The sequence below is a fragment of the Sinocyclocheilus anshuiensis genome, unplaced genomic scaffold (assembly GCF_001515605.1).
Source record: "Sinocyclocheilus anshuiensis isolate Anshui unplaced genomic scaffold, SAMN03320099.WGS_v1.1 scaffold1816, whole genome shotgun sequence".
In the NCBI taxonomy this organism is placed as follows: Eukaryota; Metazoa; Chordata; class Actinopteri; order Cypriniformes; family Cyprinidae; genus Sinocyclocheilus; species Sinocyclocheilus anshuiensis.
This window is the reverse complement of record NW_015557182.1, coordinates 347797-349158: the sequence shown is the minus strand read 5'-3', so window position 1 is coordinate 349158 and position 1362 is coordinate 347797. Positions and strand designations below refer to the sequence as shown.

Below are 1362 nucleotides of genomic sequence, written 5' to 3'. Positions count from 1 at the left end.
ATTTGACTATTTCTAAAACAACACCATGGTTACAGTTAGCGTTACTGCTTCTGGTTTCCTGACATACGTCAGCGCTGTTTATAACAGAGAATTCTGTGCAGAATTTGATTTGATGAATTTGATCTCGTGAAAGTCATTGAAAAGTGCTTGAATTTCTCTCTCAAAAGGTTGTACAAACCCTGAAATGAATGATGTAATGCATTTGACTATTTCTAAAACAACACCATGGTTACAGTTAGCGTTACTGCTTCTGGTTTCCTGATGTACGTCAGCGCTGTTTATAACAGAGAATTCTGTGCAGAATTTGATTTGATGAATTTGATCTCACAGCACTGTTGCATCGGTGCAGTAACAACAGTGTCGCGAAATCAACTTTGGCTCCCGAGTAAAGCTGTTCTGAGCTCGGACAAGTTTGTTTGCGTCAAGATGCGAAACAACAGTGTCGCAAAATCAACTTTGGCTCCCGAGTAAAGCTGTTCTGAGCTCGGACAAGTTTGTTTGCGTCAAGATGCGCAGCTGAACCATAGCGCAGTTTAGTTTTGCTGTTGTTTTGTTTGCCGTTTGATGTTTCTCAAATGCAAAAGAAATGGCAGCGCTTATGAGTTGGACAATGCGGTGGTTGCGCCAGTGTGACCGCTCACAAAAATTAGTCGCACCGGCAGAAAAAATGGTCGCAAAATGCGACTATTTGGTCGCAGTCTGGAGCCCTGCGTCCCCTGAACTCGAAGAGGCAGTAATCTTCATTGTTCATCGCCCGATTTCAGTGTTTTTGTCATGATTGTTGCATTATTATTTTTTTTCCAGCCGAGCAAATGGTCGCAAAATGCGACTATTTGGTCGCAGTCTGGAGCCCTGCGTCCCCTGAACTCGAAGAGGCAGTAATCTTCGTTGTTCATCGCCCAATTTCAGTGTTTTTGTCATGATTGTTGCATTATTATTTGTTTTCCAGCCGAGCGTTGAAGTGGTTCCTACAGAGGGTGAATCTAAAACAGAGACAGAATTAACGGTAAACCAATGCTGAAAAAGGGTATGCTAGTTATAATGATAAATGGAGGGTATATGTGAGAAGGCAAAATGCTGATGTTGTTTCCTGTCATTCTCAGGTGGTGGACACAGCAGAGGAGATGCCGCCTGCCCAAGTAAGGACATGATCATTTGATTAATACACAGTAATCTTTATCCTATTCAGGCACAAGTCAATTTTCTGTTCTCACTGAAAGCTTACAAAACACCAGCCAAACAAAACAATTCCTAATCTCTATCGTTTTAATAAAATATCTTTATTTTAAGCAGCACAACTGTTTTCAACATTCATAAATAAGAAGAAATGTTTCATGAGCACCAAATCAGCATTATAAAATG

The 1362-nt window shown here is 40.8% G+C and overlaps 1 protein-coding gene across 1 annotated transcript in view; it reads left to right on the top strand.

The window, feature by feature from the left end:
* LOC107678672 (poly(A) polymerase alpha-like) overlaps positions 1-1362 on the top strand; it is a 23870-nt gene that overhangs the window by 18325 nt on the left and 4183 nt on the right. The window contains exons 21-22 of the mRNA XM_016474032.1: positions 950-1006; positions 1104-1139. Of these exons, the coding sequence (XP_016329518.1) occupies positions 950-1006; positions 1104-1139 (93 nt within the window). The remainder of the gene's footprint in view (positions 1-949; positions 1007-1103; positions 1140-1362) is intronic.